Consider the following 26,823-nt stretch of genomic DNA (forward strand, 5'->3'; position numbering starts at 1 on the left):
TAAAGAATCTGCCTGCCAGTGCAGAAGATGCAAGAGACTCAGGTTCCATCCCTGCATCCAGCAAATCCCCTGGAGAAGGCAATGGCAACCTCTCCAGTATTCTTGTCTGGGAAATTTCATGGACATAGGAGCCTGGTGGGCTACAGTCCATGGTGTGACAAACAGTCGGATGTGACTGAGCACACACTCACTCACACACACACATACACACATCCCTACATGAAGACAGACTGTCCTACATGTAACAGCTATGTACAAAAATGTTATAAAATTTCCCTTGGTTTACAATGATAAATGAAAAACTTTAAAATTCTCCAGTCAAACAAGGTATGCAAGGATTTTTATGATGCTTTTAAAAGAAAAAAAAAAAAACAGAGCAAAATAACTGGAATAAAAAAATAATAACTGAATTAGCTTCAGTAGTACCTTCAAGTCAGTATTATATTTGCTATCAGTCATGAGTCCTTCCTTGGGCTTTCTTATCATCCGCCATGGCGAGTGCTGGAGTCTCCTTAACTGCTGTTTCACAAAAGAGGTACCAGGTATGCCCTGTACGAACACACAAGCAGCACCAGGAACGGCAGAAGCAGGACAGGGTATACCTTGAATGTCTTGGATTTAAGTCAATTTCTGGGGTAATTTCAACCAAATGAAATGTCTGTGTTGTGCTGATATGGAACACCATTTTAGAAGAGCATGGTCTGGGCAAGCATAGTTCATTTAATCACCTACTAGACTTTTATGGAGAACTTACTGTGTTTCAGATATGTTCTAGAAAGAGAAAAGGAAAATTCTAAGACTTTTGTGTTTAAAAAATCACTAGCTGTGGTAGGAACTTGTGGGGATGAGTGGAACTTAGAGTCTGTTGAAAGAGCCCAAATGGAAACTTTTGGGAGTCTGGTTTACAATAGTTACAGTGGCAGAGAGGAGAGGAGAAGCTGATAAGCTACAGGAAGATATAAGCAAGTCAGGGAGAAAGTGTCAAGAATAATGGCATTTTGCCTGAAAAAGGATATATATGTATACATACATGTATATGTCACTTTGTTGTACATCTGAAACTAACACAACACTTTAACTATACCTCAGTGAAAGTGGTTAAAAAGAGAATAATGGCATTTTATGATACAGTAGGCCATTTCACATTTTTAGTATTTAAATTTTTTCACTCTATATGTATATATAAAACAATTCTTTAGTGCTATGAAATCATAACTAATTACAGCAAATAATATAAATGTTAGAATTATTTTCAAAGTAATAGCACATTTTAGAATTAGCATTTTGTAAAGTATATCCTGAGGAACATTGGTCCTGTGAAATGAAAAAGGATCTCCATGATCAAATAAGTTTGTAAGAAGGAGTATGACATTCCCCAAACTTTACTAAAGTCTCAGTTAAGTCTCATAGCATAAAACCATGTTCATTTTACTTAATCACAGAATATTTCTTCTCATAATACATGTGTTCTACAAAAATGCTATTAATATAGATTTAAGGGTAGTCATATGTATCATATAAGTTATAATCAGCAACAGGTGAGTTCTTATGCAGTGCATCACAATGGATATCTGCTGTTTAAAAACACAGCCAGTTTGACAAAAGGCCGACAAGTATGAGTCAAATGGCAAAAATAAGAATAGAATAAAAGGTCCTGCCTTGCTTTTATTCTACTGATTGTTTAATAGAGCCAGAGAGTTAAAAGCTGACCTTTTCTGAATTAGCCAATAAAATGAAATTAAAACAGGAAGAGAGACATGAATACAGAAAGCATCTAGGAATCAACTTTAGAAGAATTAGTAAAGTTGGCCTGACTTAGTCATGCTTTCATTTGGATTTATATAAACATACAACAGATTACATCTTTACCTCACAGCATAGTGAATTTTCCTGCATAAGTTTCCTGCAGCATAACTTACTGCATAAAATAGTATCAGTCATCACAGTATTCAACATAACTGACTATAAAATAGGCCATACTGTAAGTAATGACCAGAAAAAATATAAAATTATTGCTTCCAGTACAAATAACAAAATCTAACATAATACTAGGTACCATAAAGAGCTGTGATTATACAGCAACCCTGTATATATTCATTATATACATGAATGTATACATTTATACATTTAATATATACATAAGTGTATGCATTATATACATATATAAAACAAATCGTATTTTCATATTTTATAAATGAGATTTTTAACAAGAGCTGCCACCAAATGTTTGTTATACAAAATAAAATAACAAAAACCACATTGAGGCTATCAGATGCATGGTAATGTGGGAATAGCAGAATGTTCATGCTGCTGCTGCTAAGTCGCTTCAGTCATGTCTGACTCTGTGTGACCCTAGAGATGACAGCCCACCAGGCTCCCCCGTCCCTGGGATTCTCCAGGCAAGAACACTGGAGTGGGTTGCCATTTCCTTCTCCAATGCATGAAAGTGAAAAGTGAAAGTGAAGTCGCTCAGTCGTGTCCGACTCTTAGCGACCCCATGGACTGCAGCCCACCAGGCTCCTCCGTTCATGGGATTTTCCAGGCAAGAGTACTGGAGTGGGGTGCCATTGACTAATCAAAAAGCAGAACTTAACTTAGAAGCTCTTATTTCTATTCATTCTTTCCAAATGTAAAAATAAGAACATTTGCCATATTCTTTCAAAGTATTGTCATTTTGGAGCACTTTAAAATCTGGAAGAAAATTAACATAAAGCATGCTGCTTATTCTTGAATGATTTTCTCATCAGTAATATTATTAGTTGAATAAAGTTATCAGTGCCAAAATAAGAATACACCTGACTACTCTAATCTCAAACAATAATGAGTGATGAGAGCAATACATCTTTGGTTATTATCATCACTGTCAATTTGTTGTTGTTCTGGGGAATTCTAATTTTAATATGTATAATTCTTACTATTTATTACCATTTTATAGAACATTAAAAGGAAAAAAGGTAAAATATTCATTAGCCACCCAACTCAGTACAACTTACTGTTTGTTTTGTGTGTGTGTGTGTTTTGAATATATTGTTGTATTTTTAAACTTTGGTAGGAAAAGGCAATGGCACCCCACTCCAGTACTCTTGCCTGGAAAATCCCATGGCCGGAGGAGCCTGGTGGGCTACAGTCCATGGGGTCGTGAAGAGTCGGACACAACTGAGCGACTTCACTTTCCCTTTTCACTTTCATGCATTGGAGAAGGAAATGGCAACCCACTCCAGTGTTCTTGCCTGGAGAATCCCAGGGATGGGGGAGCCTAGTGGGCTGCCTTCTATGGAGTCGCACAGAGTCGGACACGACTGACGCGACTTAGCAGCAGCAGCAGGAAACCCATCAAAAGCTTTGGCTTTTTCAAACTCATGCTCTTTTCAAGCCACCTAACATCACTGCATTCAGTTCTTTAAAAGGAAAATCAGGCATTAATTCCAGTAAATTCCCAGCATAAAACCTGTATATTTTCATTTTTCTCTAGCACTTTTCTCAAGTGACAGAGGACTGTCACTAATGCTTTCTAAAGTTAATCACTCAGTTTTAGTTTTTTATTTTATATTAGCTCAGCTGGTAAAGAATTTGCCTACAATGCAAGAGACCCTGGTTCTATTCCTGGGTCAGGAAGATCCCCTGGAGAAGGGATAGGCTACCCAATCCAGTATTCATGGGCTTCCCTGGTGGCTCAGCTAGTAAAGAATCCAGCTTCAATGCTGGAGTCCTGGATTTGAACCCTGGGTTGGGAAGATCCCCTGAAGGAGGGCGTGACAACCCACTCCAGTATTCTTGTTGTGAGAATCCCTACAGACAGAGGAGCCTGGTGGGCTATAGCCCATGGGGTTGCAAAGAATCAGACATGACTGAGTGAATCAGCACAGCACAAGCCTCTTAAGTCAGTGTTCCAGATTTTCCCATTTTAATGATTCTATCTCCCCTTTTAAAAAAATCAATAACAAAAATTCATTCAGCCTGCATCTTCCACCAGCTATTTCAAAGTTCTCCTTCTGTTCATTGTTAAGATTCTGATTATTTTTGTATCTCCTTATAAACTGCTATTCTTCATCCAACTACAGTCTAGCTACCCGTCTCTACTCTAGTTTAAGGGTTAGCAACTTTATCTGCACAGAGCCAGGTAATATTTTGGGCTTTGCTGGCCACATATATCTCTGTAGCATATTCTGATTTAATTTTTCTTTTGTTCCTTAACTCTTTAAAAATGTGAAACTTCTTTTGGTACAGACTGCTGCATTTGATTTCCTGGTTATAATTTGCAAAAAGCTACTCTTGTTAAAACTACTGTACCTATAATACCAAAAACTTCCTTTCTAATGTTTGAAGGGCATCTTCCCTACATAAATTCGAGGCAAATTAAGTGATAAGCAGAAGGAAGTCAAGTCATCAGCTTTAATTTTTTTCTTTTTATTTTTTAGATTATGAAAGTATGGTAACACATTTACAGAAGACTTTGAAAATACAGAAAAAGTTACATGTTTTACTGTATATTATGATTATTCTTTAAGTAGAATCTTTTGATTTTCAGTTGGAGTTTCAATTTCAAATGTTAGTAGAATGAATAAACAGAAAGTTGAAGGATATAGTAGATGTGAAAAGCACTCTGAACCCAGTATTAATATTGGTAGAAGCTGAGGAAAAGTAACAGTGGGCTTCTTAAGCAGCTACAGGTGTCTCCCAACAACCACAGCCACCTCCTCAATAGATTAATCTTTAAACAGGTTGAAGAGGAGACCAACAATACAGTTTCTGTCCTGGGCTCACCAATCAAGAAGCTCCTGCATCTCCAGGGCATAAGGGGTAGTGCCAGCAGGCTGGCATGCCTGGGCAGCATTCCTCCTGGAGGAAACCAGAGTCTGGAGAAGCAGTTTCCTGCTGCATAATTCTCCAGACCTCCAAACCCCCTCAGACTCTTTTTTCATTTATTACCACTTTGCAACACAACATTTTCTTTTTCCCTTTAGTCAAAAACTTTATTTTTTGAACATTTGCAACTATTATTCTATATATAAATGTTAATTTCTTACAAAACTCTGTATTCCATATTGCTAGGTCACTTCACTCCATTTTATGCCACGTTTCCTTCAAGACCTATTTTCCCAAATCACAATCAGCCTGATTATGTGTTGTTGTTCAGTTGCTAAGTAGTGTCTGATTCTGCGATGTCATAGATTGTAGTCCTCCAGTCTCAGCTGTCCTTGAGATTTCCCAGGCAAGAATACTGGAGTGAGTTGCCATTTTCATCTCCAAACATTTTTTGAACACTTTCTTTTATTTTAACTTTCTTCCTTCTTGGTTCCCAATAGACTAAATTCTTTGTCTCACCCTCTAGCTTCCCAGGTGGCTCAGTGGTAAAGAATCCGCTGCCAATGCAGGAGAAGCAAGAAACTCAGGTCTATCCCTGGACTGGGAAAATCCCCTGGAGTAGGAAATGGCAACCCACTCCAGTATTCTTGCCTGGAAAATCCAACGGACAAAGGCTCCTAACAACTATAGTCCATGGGGTCACAAAAAGTCGGATGCAACTGGTTACACGCGGCCACCCCCTAATCCTACCTTGGCATTCTCCAGGCTTCCTGTTTGGCCATCTTTCTCATTCTACATAATTCCTGGAAGATCCCATTCATGTAAATAATATCAACTATCACATTTTGCTTTGATAACTATAACCCCTTTAGTAGCCCATATCTTTCTCTGTGTTCCAGAAATATAAATCCAAAACGTCCTCTTATCTTGTGAACAACAGAACCACTATCTACAAATTTTCCAGAAATCAGTTTCACCCTCATCTTTTTTAAGGAACACAGCACATTTGGGGCTGAGGTAGCAAAAATGCACCATCTCTATGCACCCATCAGCAACTCCTAATTTAAATGTAAATCATAAGCAGATAAGATATTGATGAGAGAATATTTTACTTAGATGAGTGGATGAATGTGTTTATATAGCCATCCCTGTCCTGGGTATAGAAATAACTAATTTGATGGGAGCATAATCACAGTTGATTTTGAGTAGATTCAAAGCTTTGTGGTGAGTAAAACAATTTCCCACTTGCATGTGTAATTTCTCATCATTTTAAAAGAGATGATTATCTTTACTCTTTTATCATAAATGAAAGCAGGCCACCATTATTACCTCTAGAGATAGATAACACCACTATAATTTTATTATATTACTTTGCTTCTGAGAAGAGTAAATCTGAATACTTAAAAATTTTTCTAGGTGCACAATTTTTTATTTTTAAAATATTTGACAACGAGGACCCTTGTTAAAACATATAAATAAATGATATACCTTAAAATCAGTTAGCCATATTTTTATATCAAGAAAATATTCATAATATAATTTTTTTCTAAAAATAATATTTTTTAATTTCAGCACCGTGTGGAAGTCGTTCAACAGGTTCAGAAGGCACTGTTCTATCACCAAACTATCCAAAAAATTACAGTGTGGGACATAATTGTGTTTATTCTATAGCAGTTCCCAAGGAGTTTGGTAAGTAAGATTCATCTCATCATGTAGTATATCATTCTAAATATGCTTTATTTTCACTGTATGCTATTCAAAATGTTAGTTGCTTTTTAATGAAAATATTTACTGGTCATAAAGTACTCAAAAATTATTTTTAGATAGTAGCTTTGTAATAATAAAATTTTGAGTTTATTTTTTGCATTCTGAATTTATAGTCAAGTACACAGGTGAACAACAATATAAAAATGAAAACAGGATTGTTTTTAATTTTTAAAAATAAGTACATCCAGTAACCCTGCAAGTGCCTTCATATTGGAATTTCATAAAATGGGAAATTACCAGAGCATAAAGCAAAGTCTGCTCTGCCAAATATGCATATATTCAAATATGGAGCTGTTACAATAATAACAAAATATGTATAAAACAATTATATTAGTTTTATATTTTATAAACACATTTGCAGATAAAAAATATTTTTATTTTAAGCACCTAGTTTCTACGACAGCAGTGAATATAAAAAGACAGCAAAGGACATTTTGGCTCTTCTTGTCAACCTGACAATCTGTTCTACATTGGCATTGAGAAGACAATGTGTCCTTTGCTGACTTCACATCTCCCTGATCACAAGTCTTAGAAGTCACTTACCTGGCTTCTAAAGGTTTTGGATCTGAAATTCAGCTGGATCTAACCCAGGTTAAGCTCTGTTTATGGATGGATAGGCAAAGGAAAGTTAGTGAACAGCAAAGTGTGGGAGAGAGGCTGAAAGATTTTTAGACTTCTACAATTTAGATTTACAGCGCTGTGTTACATGGTGAAGAATTTGCTAGGAAATGAATGTCTGGGTCAGGATGATGGAGTATTTTAGCAGAAGGATATAGATTTTATCATATCAAGATTTTTGGATCACATCTTCACTTAATGTTTGTGCTGATAATAAAATAAGCTGATGCTTCCAGTCCAATTTCTTATAATGAGAATTTACCTATATATCCTCCTTTTCTCTATTCTGAAACAAGTCCAAGATCCACAACTTAGTAAAGAGAACATTATCATCAGACAGGAAGTATTAAATCTTTTATTTTAACCTTGAAATAGAATTGATGATGCCAACATTAGCACAGTCTTTTTCTGCAATCTCTTATTCCTTAGCATGTTGATTTATTTATTCAGAGTTGAGCTCTTTGATTATGAAGAAAAGGACAGTTTAGAAAGAAAAAAATCATCCATATAATTGTGTTTATTGTATTGCATTTTGTGCCCAGAAGAGTTTTCCCTTTCTAGAGGGCTTTGTAGTCCCCAGTCACCAAAAATATTACATAGTGACTGATAGAATCTTAGCAGTGCTAATCCAGAAGACTGCATGGCTATCTGAGTCTCTCTGGAAGCCATTAATTTGTTCTGTTAGATTCTATTCTTGAGAACAGAATGCAGCCAAAGGATTGAAAAAGAAGAAAATCACATTTTCTTTCCCGATACATACACATGTTGGTCACCGGGAGGTATTTGATAGTAGCTTATATATGTATGTATATTCAAAGAGAGAAGAAAAAAGTTCTGATTAAAATTAAATTAATGGATTCCTAGTGAATGGAATTTGTATTTTAGCAGAGTTAATGTAAGTAAAATTAAATTCTCTTAATATGAAAAATAATACAACCAATAATTGGTGATTTTTAACACTAATTTTTTCAAACAAGTCTTGGATTTTCTGTGGATAAAATCAGGTACACTTTGATTAACTAGTAAGGAAACTGATTTTATTTTTTTATAAATGTTGCATCATTCTTTATTTCAAACTTTATATGAAGTCAAACAGATTCTAATCTAATTTTAGTTTGTCACACATTAGCTATCTGTCGTTGGACAAATAAACATAACTTCTTTGAAACTCAGTTTCTTTATGTGTAAAGCAGGGATCATTATGTATATGGAGCAGAGCTATTGTTAGTAGTAATAAGACTATTTATATATAGTATGTCATAGTCGATAATTCATACTATTGGGTTAAGAATGCCAGTTTTGGAGACAGATTTCCAGATTGAGAACACAACTCAATTTTCTCTTTTCCATTGGACTAATTACATGAGTCTTACTTTTCGTATGTCTGAAATAGAAGCGATGTGTCTATTTCTTAGAGTTATTTTATAATTAAATAAAATATGTGTAAGTCATTATATAGTATATCATAAGTCACATACACACCTGGATGCACATACAAACACACTTTATGTTCACATTCATAGGTACTCCTAACCTCAAAAGTTGAAATAAAATAAAATGGATTACTCAGTAGCCCTAGGGTCTTAAGAGTAACATGGCTAAAAATAAAACATTTATATTGTATAATTAAAGCATGAAAACACATATTTTGTGCTTTACATCTCCAGTGAATATCTAATCACCTATTGATCACTTGAAATTTTCTGAAAACAAAATAGAGGAATTAAAAACTGCAGTCATAGATATCTTTCTGTCCCTACCTTTCCCTCTTTAATGTGAGATAATCAAGCAACAGTTACTGGATCTCTGCAAATCAAATTTTTTGTTTGTTTGTTTCTTCCTCTCTTTCTCACTTTGCCATGATTTCTTTCTGTTGCTTTTGTGTTGTGTTTTATGACTTTTGATATCAAGTCATAACATATCACTTTTCACATTTTTCCTGTCATTTATCCCAAATTATAACCATTTCTTCCTCCATATCTTTTATATGCAGACACTTAGAATTTAATTTTTAAATATTGTAGCAAAATATCTGTCAATACACTCGATTCATTTATTGAGATTTCATGTTTTTACAAGGGTTAAACTTCTAAAGTCATTATATAAGGAGAAAACCACATGTAATCAACATTACCCATGAAAATACCGTGTCAGCCGTAGAAGATCATCCACAGTATTTTGTGTAAGCCATATTATCTCAACAATTCTAACAGGACATTTTTTCCTCCAGTGTTAGAAAGATAGCAGTTGTTCAGATAGTACCAGATGAGCTAGTTTGGTTTCTTATAGGTCATTTACTACAAAATTGCTTTCATTTATTTATTTTTGCCCAATGTAGATTTGAATTCATATGAATTAAATGTGCATATAATGTAACTCTACTGGTTGACTGAGTGAATACTATTTTGTCAGTGAATTTCTGTCTTTAAGTTTTTCTAGATAAGAGTCAATTCATAACACTTTTATCAGCATCATTGATTTCATTTCAACTTCATCTATTAGGGTCATCTGGTAATATTCATTCTGTAGGATTCTGGTTCTAAATACTTAGAAAATAACATTTATGGGTCAGTTGTTGATATTTAGCTGTCTTTCCTCTAATGAACTATTTCCCTTTTAATTTTTTTTTTTTTTAATTTAAGAATGTTCTATTTTGGACTTCCATGGTGATCCAGTAGTTAAGACTCCACACTTCCTCTGTGGGGGGCATGGGTTCAATCCCTAATCAGGGAACTAAGATCCTACATGACACACAAAGGGCAGAAAAAAAAAATACCATAGTTTATGTATTAATAAAATAAGTTTTATTTTTCCTTCATCTTAATGTTTAACAATAAGTTGTTTCCCTTTATGGTTTGTTTGCTATAGTCTTCATGCACTGTTTTTAAGTGCCAAAAACATAGCAGACAAATTTTATTTTATTTTGAATTTGGTATAGGATAGATATTTTGAATATAAGAGAACTGTTGACATTGTTGGGGGAAACATTTTTATTGATATTATATATTTATACCTGTAGTGTAGGGCCAAAGTCATTTTGCAAGGAGGAGGTGGCTAGTAAATTTGGGGAATAAATGTTGTGGATTTCTATTTCCATAAGCTTGGCTGAAATAAAACAGAAAGAGGTAAGAGCTATAACCAAAGTACCATACTAGTCAAAGGCTAGTGTTTGTGTTTGTCTGTTTTTTCTTGGGATAGAAAGTAATGGAGTTTTTAGCTTAAAGCCTAACAGAAATATAGTAGAGAGGGCAAAATTGAAGATTTTAGATGGACCAGTTAGTAAAGCACGATGCTTAAAGCAATCTAAGGAGATGGGATTTTAAAAACCTAGAGGGCCTCTTCAAACTATAATGCAGGAGAAATCATTCATGATTAGTATCATTGTACCTCAGTTAATTTCACATGCAACATTGCCTTTTGAAATTATCATCGCTTCCTGATCTCCTTCCTCTCTTCCCCTTCTTCCATCACTCACTCTTTACATTCTGGAAAGTATCTGCAAAATAAATGTATTAGTATCCTAAGTCTGCCTTAACAAAGTATCACAAATTTAGTGGCTTAGAACAACAGAGGTTTATTCTTTCACAGTTCTGGAGACTAGACCCCTGAAATCAAGGTATCAGTAACATTACACTCCCTCTGCAGATCCTAGAGAAGAATCCTTCCTTGCTTCTTCCTAACTTTAATGGCCCCAAGCAATCCTTGAAGTTCTGTAGTTTGTAGCTACATCACCCAGGTGGCGCTAGTGGAGAAGGGAATGGCTACCCACTGGTAAAGAACCCCCTGCCAATGCAGGAGACACAAGAGACTCAGGTTCAACTCCTGGGTCAGGAAGATCACCTGGAGGAGGGCATGGCAACCCACCCTGGTAGCATTTTGTATCATTTGTTCTAGGGACACCAGTTGTAGGATTTAGTGTCCACCCTAATCCATAACCTCATCTGAATCTTAGTTATATCTGCAGAGGTCGTTTTTCCAAATACAATGATATTCTGAGTGCCTGGGTGGGATTGAATATTAAGGGGACTCTATTCAACACACTACAGAGGATAGACTATATTACTATGGTTTTATGTAGAAAATCCTAGTATAAATTACTCTACAAAGCATGTATCAAATATTAACTATATAGAATGTAAACTAACATTCAGATTTCTTGGAGAATTCCAACATGTAAATCACCTTGAGGAAATCCAGGATAGTCTATGGTGACTTAACTTTGTGTTTAGCTTCCCAGATAGTCTCACCTCCTTAAAGACCCATACTGAACACATATTTGTTAAGATATAAAGCTTACTTTTTCCCAAGACTGGCTTTCAAAAGTGGCATCTTGGAAATGTGCATGAAAAGCTTTTCAGGTTTTCCTTCTTAGGTTTCCCAGATATCTGCCCTATCTCTTATCTTTTGTTGTTGTGTAGACTATTGGCTGCATAGATTTCAAATTCATGAATCCTTAAATCACACAAAGTTATTGTCAGTCTAGTATACTCTGTACAGGGGCATGGAGTTACCAAGACCTTTTGTGTATTTGCTGTGGGAAAAGATTTTTGTTTATCTTTAAATTAGCTATCATCACCTTAAACTTTTCTTCTACTCTACATATTTTGTTTCTTATTCACAACCATTGTCTTTATATTTCCTAGTGTGGTATTTTCCTTCTAGTCAATCTGCAAAAATCTTTCTCTATGATACTGCCTACAAAATAGGATTAAACTTATTTTTTAAACTAATTTGAACTTTATTAAAACTTATGATCTATTAACAACTATCTCATTAATCCTTATTATATACATTAAATTTATTACTTCCCTTCCATCTTACAGACTTAGGAAATTGAATGATGATTGTTGAATACAATCTATTTTTGCAATACATCTTTCAATTTTCTGTGTAAACTCTTAGTCTATGAAAAGTAGTCTTTAAAAATTTAGGTCTCCTTAAAACTTAAAAGGAAAAACCAAAATGGATTGAAACTAAGATGCACACACACTATATATAAACATATATATGTGTATACATATATATATTGACAATTCAGTTATATCAGTACATATATTCATTCTTTTTTGATTCTTTACCCCATAGGTTATTACAAAATATTGAATAGAGTTCCCTGTGTTATACAATAGGTTCTTATTAGTATCTATTTTACATATAGTAGTGTGTGTTAATCCCAAGCTCCAAATTTTTCCCTCCCCCTCACATTTCCCCTTTGATAACCATAAATTTGTTTTCAAAACCTATTAATCTGTTTCTATTTGTAAACAAGTTCATTTATATATTTTTAATTAGATTCCACATATGAATGATATTATATGATATTGTCTTTGTCTGATATGATAATCTCTAGGTCTATTTATGTTGCTGCAAATGGCATTAATTCATTCTTTTTAATGACTGAGTAATATTCTACTGTGTGTGTGTGTGTGTGTGTGTGTGTGTGTGTGTGTACACACATGGACATGGACATAAGTGAGCAAACTCCAGAAGACTGTGAAGGACAGGGAAGCCAGGCGTCCTGCAGTCCATGGAGTCACAAAAAGTCAGACACAAATAAGCAACTAAACAACAAATATACATATGTGTTTTTGTGTGTATATATATGTGTGTGTCTGTGTGTATACACCACATATATATATATATACACTACATCTTATTAATCCATTCCTCTGTCCATGAACATTTAGATTGCTTTCATGTCTTAGCCATTGTAAATAGTGCCACAGGGAACATCGGGGTGCATGCATATTTTCAAATTATGGTTTTCTTTAGATATACAACCAGCAGTGGGATTGCAGGATCATATGGTAGTTCTTTTTCATTTTTTAAGGAACCTCCATAGTGTTCTCCATAGTGGTTGTACCAATTTATATTCCCACCTGCAGTGTAGGAGAGAATGTAAATTGGTCACACTTTAACCAGTGTTTCTTGTTTGCAGATTTTTTTTTTTAATGATGGCCATTCTGACTGGTGTGAGGTTGTAGTTTTGATTTTTATTTCTTGATAATTAGTGATGTTGAGCAACTTTTAGTGTGCTTTTTGGCCATCTGTATGTCTTCTTTGGAGAAATATCTATTTAGATCTTATGCTCATTTTTTCATTGGATTGTTTGCTTTTTTTGACGTAGAGCTACATGAGCTGTTTTTATATTTTGGAGATTAATCCCTTGTTGTCAACCATTTCCCTTTTGATCTTATAGTGTTCTCAAATGACCTATTTTATTCAGCATTGTTTACATAATTTATGTGGTTGTTACCTGTCTTTATACTTAATTCAGTAATTTATTGTCACTGAGTTTCCCCACATTTTAGTGACAAACTGTTTTGAGATTTTTTTTTATTCTCATTAGGTCACTACATTATTTTATTGGCATTCTGTTTTTGCCTGGTATGAAGTTTTCAGTAATAAATAAACTCTTACAGTCAATAAAGGCTATTTATATTTGAAGTGTATGATACTTCATTTTTTAGCAGTACATTTGTATCAAATTTAATGATTTGTCTTTTGTAAATATTGAATTTACTTATCTAACAATGATGAATAATCTTCATAAAATGTGTGTTTACTCAAAATTTGTATTTACTATTTATCATCACTAGTTAAATATGAAACACTTGAAAAGGAAAGCTCTTTTACTCTTTTAAAACTGATGATTGTGTTAATGTCAGTATACAAAATGACTAAGCTAATTTTACCCTTGTAAAAAAGGAAGCTTTTTTTGAGCCTAATATTTTAGGGTAAGGAATATTTAATTAGCATATGTAAAATTATATTATTTAATTATTTGGTTACTATTCATAATTAGATTTGTGGCCATATTTGGTCACTAGCTAGAATAGGACCCCCCCATTCAAGTTTGGTTCAGATGTCAAGACTCATGATACCACACTTTGACCAAGATGGTAAAAAAGATGTATTAATGATACAATGAGGCTTTCTGAGAAGAGCAGGACAGTATCCAAAATTGGATCCAAGCAGATCCAAAATTGCTTAAGGGAGCAAAGAAAGCTAGCTGGTTTTGGGTTTTATAGGGGTGATACTGGAGTGAAAGCTCCTACATGCTGGTCAGGGCTTGTGAGATTCAAAATTCCCATTGCTTATAAAGGAGAATGCATACATGTGTTCTTATCAGCTTGCCCAAATATCAGGCAAAAGGGAAACTGGGGGATGGGGAGGAGAGCTTGAAACTTGTGAGCAGTTAAAGATCAATGATGGATCGGCCTTCATCACAATTCACTCTCAGTGTTTGGCTGAGTGAATTGCACCATGTTTGAACTTGTTTATAGCCACAGTGGTACTTTGTGAATCATAGATCTATTTAGTAAAGGAGATGAAAATTCATTGAACACCTTGTTCTAGAGCTCAGCAATATGGTGAGAATTGAAATGAGTACCTTGATCATTAGCAAGAATGACTAGAACTCTGTGTAGAGGCACATGTGGCATTGTCTGCATTTTGGGAATGTCTAAGACAAGATTTCAAAATTTTTTTCCTCATAAAGGGCAACCCTCGACCACATGGTCAGACAGTTGGCAACGGCCCAGTAGTTTGCAAAAAGTGTTCAGTTGGACTGATTTATTGACAAGGGTGGTCAGTGTAAAATGCCTGACTGAAGTTTGGGCAGTTGCACTAATTGAGTCCTTTAACAGAGATGTCTTAGTTAAGATTTGAAAAGCAATGGCTCTCCAGGAAGTTGAGTCACGTATGATGATGGTAGCTGTACTTGCTGTGACATGTACAAACTTTGTTTGCTATCCACTCAAGATCCCAAGCAGTTCCTCTAGCTAAGGGGTTCAGAAGAGTAGTGACTGCCTGTGAAACCATAGTGTCTGTCAAGGAACTAAGATTAGGGCAGACCACACCCTCATTGGGGTGGGTTACCCCAGGGGGCCTACGTTTGGCTTTAACAAATAGGTATCATTTCCATTTTAGCAAGAAAGCCTTACAGCCATACCCAGCTTGCAAGGTACTACTTTCATGATCCAAGGTGTAATGGAAAGCTGGATAGAGAGGATCATGATCTTAGAGCCTGTGACTGCCTCTGTTTCCAGGAGATCCCAGTATGCAGCATTGTCATTGTGATGATATAGGGCCTCAGGTGGGAACCTCTTGCATTTGAAGTCCATGGGCAACTTATGGCTACTATGAGTGGCCCAGAAATTCCAAGAGGCATGAGAGGAAGTTGCTAAAGCCTTTACAGTGAAGAAGTCAAAGGGTAAAAAGTGGCAGCACCAGTTATATTAAAATTTGGAAAGATTCTAGAGGCTTTTTTTTCTTTTTTTTTTGGTAAAAGGCCCCATTCAAGGTAGTTCAGTATACTAGTAACAGGATAAATGGGCTTAAGTAAATGAAACATATTTTTATAAATGAAAAATATGTTGCCCTCAAAATCTAAAAATTGCTAAAATATTTTCAGCTTGTTTTAACACTGTGGTACCATGAGAGTCAAGGTTTATTTCTTAATGGTGTTAAGGATGGAGTAGCCTTTGACTGACCAATTAATAGCTCAGGATTTAACTCAAGAGACAGGGCCTTCTAATACGTGTAGGGAAATGAAACCACCACCACCCCTTTTTGTGAACTCTTTTATATCTGCTTGTCTTGAATGATTGTGACAAATGAATCTCCTTGAAGGAAGATATGATGTTACCTGTGCTCCTAGACAAAGTTGAATGCAGTTACCATCTTGCCTACCAAGGCAGTATGCAGTGGCTAGGCTTCTGAAGACCTCGTAGGTAGCCAGGTAAAGTTGTCCTTTCAAAGTGCAAAGCAGAGAGCATATCTCAAAGGCAAACTATAGCTGAGTGTCTTTTGAAACTGATATTAAATAGATGAGATGAGCGAAATCAGGGCTTCCCAGGTGGCGCAGTGGTAAAGAATCCACCTGCCAATGCAGGAGATGCAGATGTGGGTTTGATTACTTGGTTGGGAATATTCCCTGGAGAAAAATGGCAGCATGCTCCAGTATTCTTGCCTAAAAAATCCCATGGACAGAGGAGCCTGATAGTTATAGTACACAGGGTCTCAAAGAGTCAGACATGACTTAACGACTAAGCACACACATGAGCCAAATCATTAGCAAAATATTACCACCTAGTGATTAGATGGGGCTCATAACTTAGACAATATTGGATATGAGGCCTTTAATGAGTGGAGCAACAGAATTAGAGTTTCAGAAAACCACTGTGAGTTACCATTCATTTTTCCCAGGTTTAAGAAAAACCTAGCTTGTGTGTTAGTTGCTGTTGTGTCCAACTGTTTGTGACCTCATGAACTAAGCCCACCAAGCCCCTCTGTCCATGGAATACTCCAGGCAAGAATACTGGAGTGGTTAACCATTCCCTTCTCCACGGAAGAAGATGGGAGGTCCCCTGGATGGGACCTAACCTCAGTCTCCTGCATTGCTGACAGATTCTTTATAGTCTGAGCCACCAGGGAAGCCCAAATTGGCTATTAAATGGAGAAGTAGTGGTGATAAATACCCCTTCTATAAATGTCTTTTACAGTGGGCTTCAATATATGAAGACTCTGTTTTAAAATGCAGTGAACCATATGAACTATTTTAAGTGTTAAGAAAAGGCCATGGGATCTCAATTTCTTAGCCTGTTGTAAATGCAAAAGATATAACTTAATTTATTACATTTCTGGTTACAGCTTCTTTCATGACCACTGTTGGATATTTAGGGAGTGCAGTAGTTCTGATGATTAAAATGAAGCATACTTATTTGTTCACTCAGCACAGTTCAGTCACTCAGTCATGTCTGACTCTTTGAGACCCCATGAATTTTAGCACGCCAGGTCTTCCTTTCCATCACAACTCCAAGAGTTCACCCAAACTCATCTCCATCAAGTGGGTAATCCCATACAGCCATTTCATCCTCTGTCGTCCCCTTCTCCTACTACCCCCAATCCCTTCCAGCATCAGAGTCTTTTCCAATGAGTCAACTCTTCTCATGAGGTGGCCAAAGTATTGGAGTGTCAGCTTTAGCATCGGTCTTTCCAGAGAACACCCATGACTGACCTCCTTTAGAATGGACTGATTGGATATCTTTGCAGTCCAAGGGACTCTCAAGAGTCTTCTCCAACACCACAGTTCAAAAGCATCAATTCTTCAGTGCTCACCTTTCTTCACGGTCCAACTTTCACATCCTACATGACCAACATAGCCTTGACTAGATGGACCTTGATTGACAAATAATGTCTCTGCTTTTGAATATGCTATTTAGGTTGGTCATAACTTTCTTCCCAGGGGTAAACGTCTTTTAATTTCATGGCTGCAATCACAATCTGAAGTGATTTTGGAACCCCCCAAAATAAAGTCTGACACTATTTCCACTGCTTCCCCACCTATTTCCCATGAAGTGATGGGACCAAATGCCGTGATCTTCATTTTCTTTTTTTTTTTCAAAAACAAAATTAATTTTATTTTTATAAAAAGGTTTTGATTATACAGTTTATAATACATGTACCTATGCAAACATAATCAAAGGCAATTTAATCTTTTGACTTTCACAAAGTTATAAACTTTTAATGTAGGCATCATTATGTATTTTATCAACCAGGACAACAATAATCATTCCTCATTCTCTTAAATATATATTGAGCACCTACAAGATATCAAGTACCAGGTTGGCCTCTAGAAACTGAGCTTTAAGGCAACTTTTTCGCTCTCCTCTTTCACTTTAAACAAGAGGCTTTTTAGTTCCTCTTCACTTTCTGCCATAAGGGTGGTGTCATCTGCATATATGAGGGTATTGATATTTCTCCCGGCAATCTTGATTCCAGCTTGTGCTTCCTCCAGCCAGTGTTTCTCATAATGTACTCTGCATACAAATTAAATAAGCAGGGTGACAATATACAGCCTTGACGAACTCCTTTTCCTATTTGGAACCAGTCTGTTGTTCCATGTCCAGTTCTAACTGTTGCTTCCTGACCTGCATACAAATTTCTCAAGAGGCAGATCAAGTGGTCTGGTATTCCTGTCTCTTTCAGAATTTTCCACAGTTATATGTGTTATACACAGTCAAAGGTTTGGCATGGTCAATAAAGCATAAATAGATGTTTTTCTGGAACTCTCTGGCTTTTTCCATGATCCAGTGGATGTTGGCAGTTTGATCTTTGGTTCCTCTGCCTTTTCTAAAACCAGCCTGAACATCTGGAAATTCACGGTTCATGTATTGCTGAAGCCTGGCTTGGAGAATTTTGAGCATTACTTTACTAGCGTGTGAGATGACTGCAATTGTACAGTAGTTTGAACTTTCTTTGGCATTGCCTTTCTTTGGGATTGGAATGAAAACTGACCTTTTTCAGTCCTGAGGCCACTGCTGTGTTTTCTAAATTTGCTGGCATATTGAGTGAAGTCCTTTCATAGCATCATCTTCCAGGATTTGAAATAGCTCAACTGGAATTCTGTCACCTCCAATAGCTTTGTTCATAGTGATACTTTCTAAAGCCCACTTGACTTCACATTCCAGGATGTCTGGCTCTAGGTGAGTGATCACACCATCCTGATTATATGGGTCATGTAGCTCTTTTTTGTACAGTTTTTCTGTGTATTCTTGCCTCCTCTTCTTAATATCTTCTGCTTCTGTTAGGTCCATACCATTTCTGTCCTTTATCAAGCCCATTTTTGCATGAAATGTTCCCTTGGTATCTCTAATTTTCTTGAAGATATCTCTGGTCTTTCCCATTCTGTTGTTTTCCTCTATTTCTTTGCATTGATCACTGAGGAAGGCTTTCTTATCTCTCCCTGCTATTCTTTGGAACTCTGCATTCAGATGCTTATATCTTTCCTTTTCTCCTTTGCTTTTTGTTTCTCTTCTTTTCACAGCTATTTGTAAGGCCTCCCCAGATAGCCATTTTGCTTTTTTGCATTTCTTTGCCATGGGGATGGTCTTGATCCCTGTCTCCTGTACAATGTCATGAATCTCCATCCATAGTTCATCAGGCACTCTATCAGATCTAGTCCCTTAAATCTATTTCTCACTTCCACTGTATAATCATAAGGAATTTGATTTAGGTCATACCTGAATGCTCTAGTAGTTTTCCCTCCTTTCTTCAATTTAAGTCTGAATTTGGCAATAAGGAGTTCATGATCTGAGCCACAGTCAGCTCCCTATCCTGTTTTTACTGACTTTATAGATCTTCTCCTTCTTTGGCTGCAACGAATATAATCAATCTGACTTCAGTGTTGACCATCTGGTGATGTCCATGTGTAGAGTCTTCTCTTGTGTTGTTGGAAGACAGTGTTTGCTATGACCAGTGTGTTCTCTTGGCAAAACTCTATTAGCCTTTGCCCTGCTTCATTCCGTACTCAAAGGCCAAATTTGCCTGTTACTCCAGGTGTTTCTTGACTTCCTACTTTTGCATTCCAGTCCCCTATAATGAAAGGACATCTTTTTTGGGTGTTAATTCTGAAACGTCTTGTAGGTCTTCATAGAACCGTTCAACTTCAGCTTCTTCAGCATTAGTGTTTGAGGCATAGACTTGGAGTACTGTGATATTGAATGGTTTGCCTTGGAAACAAACAGAGATCATTCTGTTGTTTTTGAGATTGCATCTAAGTACTGCATTTTGGACTCTTTGGTTGACCATGATGGCTACTCCATTTCTTCTAAGGGATTCCTTCCCACAGTAGTAGATATAATGGTCATTTGAGTTAAACTCACCCATTCCAGTCCATTTTAGTTCACTGATTCCTAGAATGTCGATGTTCACTCTTGCCATCTCCTGTTTGACTACTTCCAATGTGCCTTGATTTATGGAACTAATATTGCAGGTTCCTATGCAATATTGCTGTTTACAGCATCAGACCTTGCTTCTATCACCAGTCACATCCACAACTGGGTGTTGTTTTTGCTTTGGCTCCATCCCTTCATTCTTTCTGAAGTTATATTCCACTGATCTCAAGTAGCATATTGGGCACCTACTGACCTGGGGAGTTCCCCTTTCAGTATGCTATCATTTTGCCTTTTCATACTGTTCATGGGGTTCTCAAGGCAAGAACACTGAAGTGCTTTGCCATTCCCTTCTCCAGTGGACCACATTCTGTCAGACCTCTCCACCATGACCTACCCGTCTTGGGTGGCCCCACAGGCCATGGCTTAGTTTCATTGAGTTAGACAAGACCGTGGTCCGTGTGATTAGATTGACTAGTATTCTGTGATTATGGTTTGTGTATCTGGCCTCTGATGCCTCCAGCAATACCTACCATCTTACTTGGGTTTCTCTTACCTTGGACGTGGGATATCTCTTCACAGCTGCTCCAGCAAATCGCAGCCACTGCTCTTTACCTTGGACAAGGGGTATCTCTTTATATTTAATAAGTCCTTTAGATTACAGGTTATGAACTGTAATCTATTTAAGTATAGTGAGATCTCCAAGAATAATTATAATTTCACCTTCTATTTTGATTAAGGCCATGAAAGTTTGCCAGTTGGTTCATATTAGTAAATATTAAAGTTAATTCAAAACTCATGTTGCTGCTAAGTCACTTCAGTTGTGTCCGACTCTGTGTGACCCCATAGACAGCAGCCCACCAGGCTCCCCTGTCCCTGGGATTCTCCAGGCAAGAACACTGGAGTGGGTTGCCATTTCCTTCTCCAATGCATGAAAGTGAAAAGTGAAAGTGAAGCCACTCAGTCATGTCCGACTCTTTGCAACCCCATGGATTGCAGCCCACTATGGTCCTCTGCCCATGGGATTTTCCAGGCAAGAGTACTGGAGTGGGGTGCCATTGCCTTCTCCAAACTCGTGTTATAGAGATACAAAAGCCCATCTGAGACATTTTAAATTTTCACTTTATAAATATTGTAGTAAAATTTAAGTTGCTATTTGGATCAAATTGTGGACCTCCTTTTTAACTAGCTTGTTTATTGATTACCAGATGTGTTTTAGAGGTTCCAGAAATGCTCTCTAAAATGAAAGTGTTAGTCACTCAATCATGTCTGACTATGCGACAATGTGTCTTCCCAACCCAGGGATCACACCTGGGTCTTCTGCATTGCAGGCTAGTGTTAAAGAACTTGTCTGGCAAAGCAGGCAGACATAAAGAGATGTCGGTTCAGTCTCTGGGTCAGGAATATCCCCTGGAGGAGGGCTTGACAACCCACACCAGTATTCTTGCCTGGAGAATCCCATGGACAGAGGAGTTGGGTGGGCTACAATCCCTGGAGTCTCGAAGACTCAGACATGACTGAAGCGACTTAACACATATGCATGCTTTGGAGGAGGGAAGATCCCTTTTATCTCCTCATATTTATAAGTTTCTTCCTCCAGAATGTCAAATCTGTAACATCAGAGTTATGGGCTCCACCACAACAATCATCGCTTTATATAGATTAAGGATTGGGAGTTTAAGTAGCATTTGAATTATCTTCTTAGTTGTGCCACATGGGTACCATTAGTATTTTATTCTATAAGCTTGAGGATAAAGATCTTTGTTTGCAAAGAAACCTTGGCAGCAGTTATAGCAAAAGATATTTATAGAGTGGTGAGTCATCTGCTTTTAGGACTGGAGACCTCAACATGCCACATGCTAACTCTTCTTCCACGCAATTGGCCATCCAACAGGACCACATATTTCACAGAGTATCAATATTTTTCCTGAGAACTGTATAGAAGAAAGGCCACTGCCTGGTTGAGACCCACAGCCAGCAATCACAGAGTAAGAGTCATTTCTCTGAACCAAGCATTAGTCATAGTTTATGCTGGAATGAATATATGTAATTCAATCTGAGGCACAAAACAGGTCCAGTCTAAGATGCACAATCCAGAGTCTTTTTGAGGTGGGTCCCAACTCTTGTTTCTAAATGTCAATTATGAAAACTTCTGATGTAATTTGACTGAATCTATGATAAAGATTCATTGGAACTCAGCAAATGTAGATCAAAGCAGCATAGCTCAAACTCCAAGACTGCTAGTAGGTAACAGAGCTGATTACTAATTCAAAGCAAAAAAGGAAAGAAAATCTAGTGGTCATTGCCTAGACACCCTCTTAACTGCATCCATTGTTCTGGTTGCCCTATAACCAAGTTTTTGTTTTTGTTTTTTTGGATTTTGAGAATAATCAGATCAGATCAGATCAGTCACTCAGTCGTGTCTGACTCTTTGCGACCCCATGAATCGCAGCATGCCAGGCCTCCCTGTCCATCACCAACTCCCGGAGTTCACTCAGACTCACGTCCATCGAGTCAGTGATGCCATCCAGCCATCTCATCCTCTGTCGTCCTCTTATCCTCTTGCCCCCAATCCCTCCCAGCATCAGAGTCTTTTCCAATGAGTCAACTCTTTGCAGGAGGTGGCCATAGTACTGGAGTTTCAGCTTTAGTATCATTCCTTCCAAAGAAATCCCAGGGCTGATCTCCTTCAGAATGGACTGGTTGGATCTCCTTGCAGTCCAAGGGACTCTCAAGAGTCTTCTCCAACACCACGGTTCAAAAGCATCAATTCTTCGGCTCTCAGCCTTCTTCACAGTCCAACTCTCACATCCATACATGACCACAGGAAAAACCATAGCCTTGACTAGACGAACCTTTGTTGGCAAAGTAATGTCTATGCTTTTGAATATGCTATCTAGTTTGGTCATAACTTTCCTTCCAAGGACTAAGCGTCTTTTAATTTCATGGCTGCAGTCACCATCTGCAATGATTGGTACCACACAAACACCAGGGGAGTATGAAGATTTTTATTATTCACGTAATGAAGTTTAAACAAGTCCAAAATAGTGTAAAATATCAGGGAAAAGCATTGACTTTGGGGGTTTTAGTGTGGTTACAGGGTGGTAGTGGAGTGAGGGTTTCTATGTTCAGATCAGTGCATTTATGGTTTGAATTTTCCACTAATGCCCTAGGAAAGGGAAAATTCAGCCTTCTAATCAGTTTGCCCATATAGGAGTTCTAAGGGAAAGGGGAGCAGTAGGTCTTGAAAGTTCTCAGCAGTAGACATCAGAATGGGTTTCAGACCCTTTAATATGAGCTTTAATTTATTATAAAGCTGTAATTTATAAATTGTATAGTAGCTTATGTGTTGGTATAATACCATGTATATCATAACTTCCTATTGCTATTATATTTTCTCCACTTTAAACAAAATTAATTCCTTTTATACTCTAAGACAATGACAGTAATATGCTCTAGAATATGATTAACTAAATTTTCAAAATAACTATCAAAAAATCTGTTATGTCATTATGATAAATGTATATTTGCATTAATTGTGTAATGGGTGTCAAAGTTGGTGTTTCACATTTCTTTCATTTTAAAACACAGTTATAGGAAATAAATTATTAATGATTCTGAATAAACCTTTGAAAAACATAGCACAGGAACACCAAGCTAGACATTTTGCAACAATTTCTTTATTTTTTAATATAAATTTATTTACTTTAATTGGAGGATAATTACAATATTGTATTGGTTTTGCCATACATCAACATGAATCTGCCACAGGTGTACACATGTTCCCCATCCTGACCACCCCCCTCACCTCCCTCCCCATACCATCCCTCTGGGTCATCCCAGTGCACCAGCCCCAAGCATCTTGTATTATGCATCAAACCTAGGCTGGCTATTTGTTTCACATATGATATTATACATGTTTCAATACCAGTCTGCCAAATCATCCTACCCTCGCCCTCTCCCACAGAGTCCAAAAGACTGTTCTATACATCTGTGTCTCTTTTGCTGTCTCATACACAGGGTTATTGTTACCATCTTTCTAAATTCCATATATATGTGTTAGTATACTGTATTGGTACTTTTCTTTCTGGCTTACTTCACTCTGTATAATAGGCTCCAGTTTCATCCACCTCATTAGAACTGATTCAAATGTATTCTTTTTAATGGCTGAGTAATACTCCATTGTGTATATGTACCACAGCTTTCTTATCCATTCATCTGCTGATGGACATCTAGGTTGCTTCCATGTCCTGGCTATTACAAACAGTGCTGCAATGAACACTGGGGTACACGTGTCTCTCAATTCTGGTTTCCTCGGTGTGTATGCCCAGCAGTGGGATTGCTGGCTCATAAGGCAGTTCTATTTCCAGTTTTGTAAGGAATCTCCACACTGTTCTCCATAGTGGCTGTACTAGTTTGCATTCCCATCAACAGTGTAAGAGGGTCCCCTTTTCTCCACACTCTTTCCAGCATTTATTGCTTGTAGACTTTTGGATCACAGCCATTCTGACTGGCGTGAAATGGTACCTCATTGTGGTTTTGATTTGCATTTCTCTGACCATGAGTGATGTTGAGCATCTTTTAAAGTGTTCTAATTTCATTCTTTTACAAATGGTTGACCAGTTTTCCCAGCACCACTTGTTAAAGAGCTTGTCTTTTCTCCATTGTATATTCTTGCCTCCTTTTTCAAAGATAAGTTGTCCATAGGTGCATGGATTTATCTTTGGGCTTTCTATTTTATTCCATTGATCTATATTTCTGTCTTGTGCCGGTACCATACTGTCTTGATGACTGGCTTTGTAGTAGAGCCTGAAGTCAGGCAGGTTGATTCCTCCACTTCAGTTCTTCTTTCTCAAGATTGTTTTGGTTATTCGAGGTTTTTTGTATTTCCATACAAATTGTGAAATTATTTGTTCTAGCTCTGTGAAAAATACCGTTGGTAGCTTGATAGGGATTGCATTGAATCTATAGATTGCTTTGGGTAGTATACTTATTTTCACTATATTGATTCTTCTGATCCATGAACATGGTACATTTCTCCATCTATTAGTGTCCTCTTTGATTTCTTTCACCAGTGTTTTATAGTTTTATATATATATATATAGTTCTTTAGTGAATAAAATACTTAGGAATGTATCTGTAGGTTATTTTCTTTCATCACTTTAAGTATGTCCCACCATTCCCTCCTGGCCTAAAGAGTTTCTGTTGAAAGATCAGCTGTTATCCTTATGGGAATCCCTTGTGTGTTATTTATTGTTTTTCCCTTGCTGCTTTTAATATTTGTTCTTTGTGTTTGATCTTTGTTAACTTGATTAATATGTGTCTTGGGGTGTTTCCCCTTGATTTATCCTGTTTGGGACTCTCTGGGTTTCTTGGACTTGGGTGATTATTTTCTTCCCCATTTTAGGGAAGTTCAACTATTATCTCCTCAAGTATTTTCTCATCGTCTTTCTTTTTGTCTTCTTCTTCTAGGACTCCTATGATTCGAATGTTGGGGTGTTTAACATTGTCCCAGAGGTCTCTGAGATTGTCCTCATTTCATTTAATTTGTTTTCTTTTTTCCTCTCTGATTCATTTATTTCTACCATTATTCTGCCTCCATTATCCTACTATTTGTTCCCTCCAGAGTGTTTTTTACATCATTTATTGCATTGTTCATTATACATTGACTCTTTTTTATTTCTTCTAGGTCTTTGTTAAACCTTTCTTGCATCTTCTCAATCCTTGTCTCCAGACTATTTATCTGTGATTCCATTTGGTTTTCAATATTTTGGATAATTTTCACTATCATTATTTGGAATTCTTAATCAGGTAGATTCCCTATCTCTTCCTCTTTTGTTTGGTTTGATGGGTATTTATCCTGTTCCTTTACCTGCTGGGTATTCCTCTGTGTCTTCATCTTGTTTATATTGCTGTGTTTGGGGTGGCCTTTCTGTATTCTGGCAGTTTGTGGAGTTCTCTTTATTGTGGAGTTTCCTCACTGTGGGTGGGGCTGGACGGGTGGCTTGTCAATGTTTCCTGGTTAGGGAAGCTTGTGTCGGTGTTCTGGTGGGTGGAGCTGGATTTCTTCTCTCTGGAGTGCAATGAAGTGTCCAGTAAGGAGTTATGAGATGTCAGTGGGTTTGGAGTGACTTTGGGTAGCCTATATATTGAAGCTCAGGGCTATGTTCCTGTGTTGCTGGAGAATTTGCACGGTATGTCTTGCTCTGGAACTTGTTGGCCCATGGGTGGTGCTTGGTTTCAGTGTAGGTATGGAGGCATTTGATGAGCTCCTATTGATTAATGTTCCCTGGAGTCAGGAGTTCTCTGGTGTTCTCAGGATTTGGACTTAAGCCTCCTGCTTCTGGTTTTCAGTCTTATTTTTACAGTAGCCTCAAGACTTCTCCCAGAGCAGGCACCCCACTCCAGTACTCTTGCCTGGAAAATCCCATGGACGGAGGAGCCTGGTAGGCTGCAGTCCATGGGGTTGCTAAGAGTTGGACATGACTAGGCGACTTCACTTTCACTTTTCACTTTCATGCATTGGAGAAGGAAATGGCAACCCACTACAGTGTTCTTGCCTAGAGAATCCCAGGGACGGGGGAGCCTGGTAGGCTACCGTCTATGGGGTCACACAGAGTTGGACATGACTGAAGTGACTTAGCATAGCATAGCATAACAAGACTTCTCCATCTATACAGCACCATTGATAAAACATCTAGGTTAAAGATGAAGTTTCTCCATAGTGAGGGACACCCAGAGAGGTTCACAGAGTTACATGGAGATGAGAAGGGGGAGGAGGGAAATAAAGGCGACCAGGATGAGATGAGGTAGAATCAAAAGAAGTGAGAGCAAGCTAGCAAGTTATCACTTCCTTATGTGCACTCCACAGTCTGGACCACTCAGAGATGTCCACAGAGTTATACAGAGAAGAGAAGAGGGAGGAAGGAGACAGAGGTGGCCAGGAGGATAAAGG

At 37.3% G+C, this 26,823-nt stretch overlaps 1 protein-coding gene across 1 annotated transcript in view; it reads left to right on the forward strand.

The window, feature by feature from the left end:
• Positions 1–26,823, forward strand: part of CSMD3 (CUB and Sushi multiple domains 3) — a 1,469,335-nt gene that overhangs the window by 1,164,940 nt on the left and 277,572 nt on the right. Inside the window, exon 32 of the mRNA XM_061439111.1 lies at positions 6,379–6,495. Within this exon, the coding sequence (XP_061295095.1) occupies positions 6,379–6,495 (117 nt within the window). The remainder of the gene's footprint in view (positions 1–6,378; positions 6,496–26,823) is intronic.

The sequence above is a fragment of the Bos javanicus genome, chromosome 14 (genome assembly GCF_032452875.1).
Source record: "Bos javanicus breed banteng chromosome 14, ARS-OSU_banteng_1.0, whole genome shotgun sequence".
NCBI classification, from domain to species: domain Eukaryota; kingdom Metazoa; phylum Chordata; class Mammalia; order Artiodactyla; family Bovidae; genus Bos; species Bos javanicus.